The sequence below is a fragment of the Hipposideros armiger genome, unplaced genomic scaffold (assembly GCF_001890085.2).
Source record: "Hipposideros armiger isolate ML-2016 unplaced genomic scaffold, ASM189008v1 scaffold_1214, whole genome shotgun sequence".
NCBI lineage: Eukaryota > Metazoa > Chordata > Mammalia > Chiroptera > Hipposideridae > Hipposideros > Hipposideros armiger.
This window is the reverse complement of record NW_017732564.1, coordinates 181,638-184,138: the sequence shown is the minus strand read 5'-3', so window position 1 is coordinate 184,138 and position 2,501 is coordinate 181,638. Positions and strand designations below refer to the sequence as shown.

At 36.7% G+C, this 2,501-nt stretch overlaps 1 protein-coding gene across 1 annotated transcript in view; it reads right to left on the bottom strand.

Annotated features, from left to right (window-relative positions):
• Nucleotides 1–2,501, bottom strand: part of SPEF2 (sperm flagellar and cilia associated 2) — a 164,861-nt gene that overhangs the window by 36,040 nt on the left and 126,320 nt on the right. Inside the window, exon 29 of the mRNA XM_019632971.1 lies at nucleotides 689–918. Within this exon, the coding sequence (XP_019488516.1) occupies nucleotides 689–918 (230 nt within the window). The remainder of the gene's footprint in view (nucleotides 1–688; nucleotides 919–2,501) is intronic.

Genomic DNA, 2,501 nt, shown 5'->3' with positions numbered 1-2,501 from the left:
TTAATATAACTATCGCTGTCCTTCTCTTTCTTTCTTCTCTCTTCCTTTTTCTACCATACTTTGAAACTGGTGTATTCTACCATATTCTGAAACTAGATAAACGTGTCAGTGGACATCTGTTAGTCCCCAGGGTTTCTAGAGTTAATCTGCTAAGACATACACATGTCAAGTTATAGCTGCGATTTCTTATTCATTTTTAAACTTTTAGTTGAAATACAAATGCTGGTTTTGAAGTTGGCATATGATGGTTATCATCATGAATACTAAGTTTCCTTCTGAAAGAGACTATGAGTGGTCAATAATGTTCAAAATCCACGTCCACCAATACAAACTCATAATCCCAATACACAAATTAAACTAGAACTACACACAAAGGCTGTCTCTCAATTGCCAGATGGAGCGATACTCAAATTTTCCAACGTGCCAGCCAGGTGCAGGGGAGGCAGGAGGGGAGAATTACCAGGAAGGAGGATCGCCACACCGCCAAAACATTAGTCACTGTTTTTCCAGTGTACTTAGTTCAGATCTATGTTGGATGAAGCAAATATGAGATAAACTAGAACAAAGCAAGGGCTCATTTTAGTGCCATGTCATCTCAGAGGGCTGATTTTATTTGTGGACAAGTGATTGACAGCCTGGTTAATCTTGACCTTTTAAATGCTCTTTGAATAATAATTGTTTTTCCTACCTTTGGGCGCTATATCTAAGAACTGATCTAGAAGACTGTCCAGCTGATTGATGGTCAGGGTGCCATTTTCTTCCTTTTCTACAGGTGGAGGACGTATCGGAGGAGGGGGATCTGGGAAGACCTTTATATCGTTATTAATGAAGAAGTCTTCTTGGCCTACGTAAAGTTCATTCTGAATTTTTGTAGATGTTTCAATGTGATAGCAAGCTACCTCAGTTAATTTTTCTACACTGAAAGTGAAAAAATGAATAGGGTTATCCTCATTAGAGATACTATTAGATTAATGGATTTTGCTTATTGGATATCCACACAAAATTAACACATTACATAGCTGAGTTAGACAATTCAATCTCTANTTGAATATAAACATTATTACAGTATATGATGCATTTTCAACTTCACATTATCTTTAATAAGAACTATTTCAATGAATACTTTTAATTTTCAAGTGGATTAACTTATACTCAGCAGAAAAGTCCTTAAGCTTTAGTTCTTTCCATTTCTATCCTGCTAGTCGCTACTCACAAGTATTTAAAGTAGTCAGTCACTTGTTTTAAGCAAAGAGCATCCATTTCCCTCAATAATTTTGATTTATGTAGCATAATTAAAAGTTATCAAGAGTAACTGAATGACATTAACACTTCTTGTAAATTTGCTAAAAAAATCTTATTGTGGGCCTAGTGACATAATGGCTGTTATGTGCAAATATATATGCTTGTTTTCTAGAAAAAAAACCCATCTGTTCATCTTAGTTGAATATATTTTAGTGAACTTGAAGTTTGCATCTCAGATATCATTGGTTGCATTGGCATACATGAAATAGTATAAGGAAATGATCATTTATTTTTGGCTTAGAAATAATAATAGCATTTTTCAAGTTCATGCAGCGAGCTCTATAGGATCACACATTTAGAAATGTGGCACATTCAGCCCGTTGCTCCATGCTTTTAAGGCTGCTATCACTTCAACTAAGATCATCTTTTGAAATTATAGAGTTCTAGAGTAAATACAATGAAAGGTGTCATAAAATATTGTTTTCCAATTCTTGGAAAGAATATGACAAAAACTTCATTTAAGGGATGTATAGGTGTGTATCATTTAAGGTAGTGAGCAACAATCACAGAATGGAGGAATTAAAATGAAAGTCAGAGAATGCTTTTAGGGGTCAGGTGAGATGGAAAGAAGGGGTAAATGGTAATTATTGGACTTCCTCAGGGAGGAGCGATGTCAACATTTGTAGCCTGACTTTGAAGATGTCACAAGAGAGCCTCTAGTTCTGTGACTCTGGGATGCAGAAAATGGAATGATTATTATTTCGCCTCCCCTTTATAAGATTACCAAAAAGGATAACAATGAATATTACTTCTACTGATAGACTACCCAGTGCTGTGCTAAATATTTTACATGTACTTAAAAAGCAACATATGCAATAGATATTTTTTCAAATGGCATAATTTGAGATAACAATCAAGAAAACGGTTCAAACTGCTTGTTCATTTTGAACGATCTAGATCCCCAAGTCCCACAGTACTAAATAGCCTTGTAAATTCTGCATTAACTGCAACTGCTATTATTAAATCTAGGTTAAGTGCCCAGCTGGGGTGGGTGGAGATGGCTCCCCAGACAGAAGAGGCCTCCCCATCTGTTTGCCTGCAGCTCGTGCACATGGGGAGGGAGATGCAGAGCAGGCCCCTGACCTTTCCCGGAACATCTGTACTCATGCCTCAGAGCTGCACGTTTCCTAGTGACTGTTTGGCTAACTTTAAATATCCTCTGTATCCTTGCCATCAAAGCACTCTTCTTTCAGTTCCTC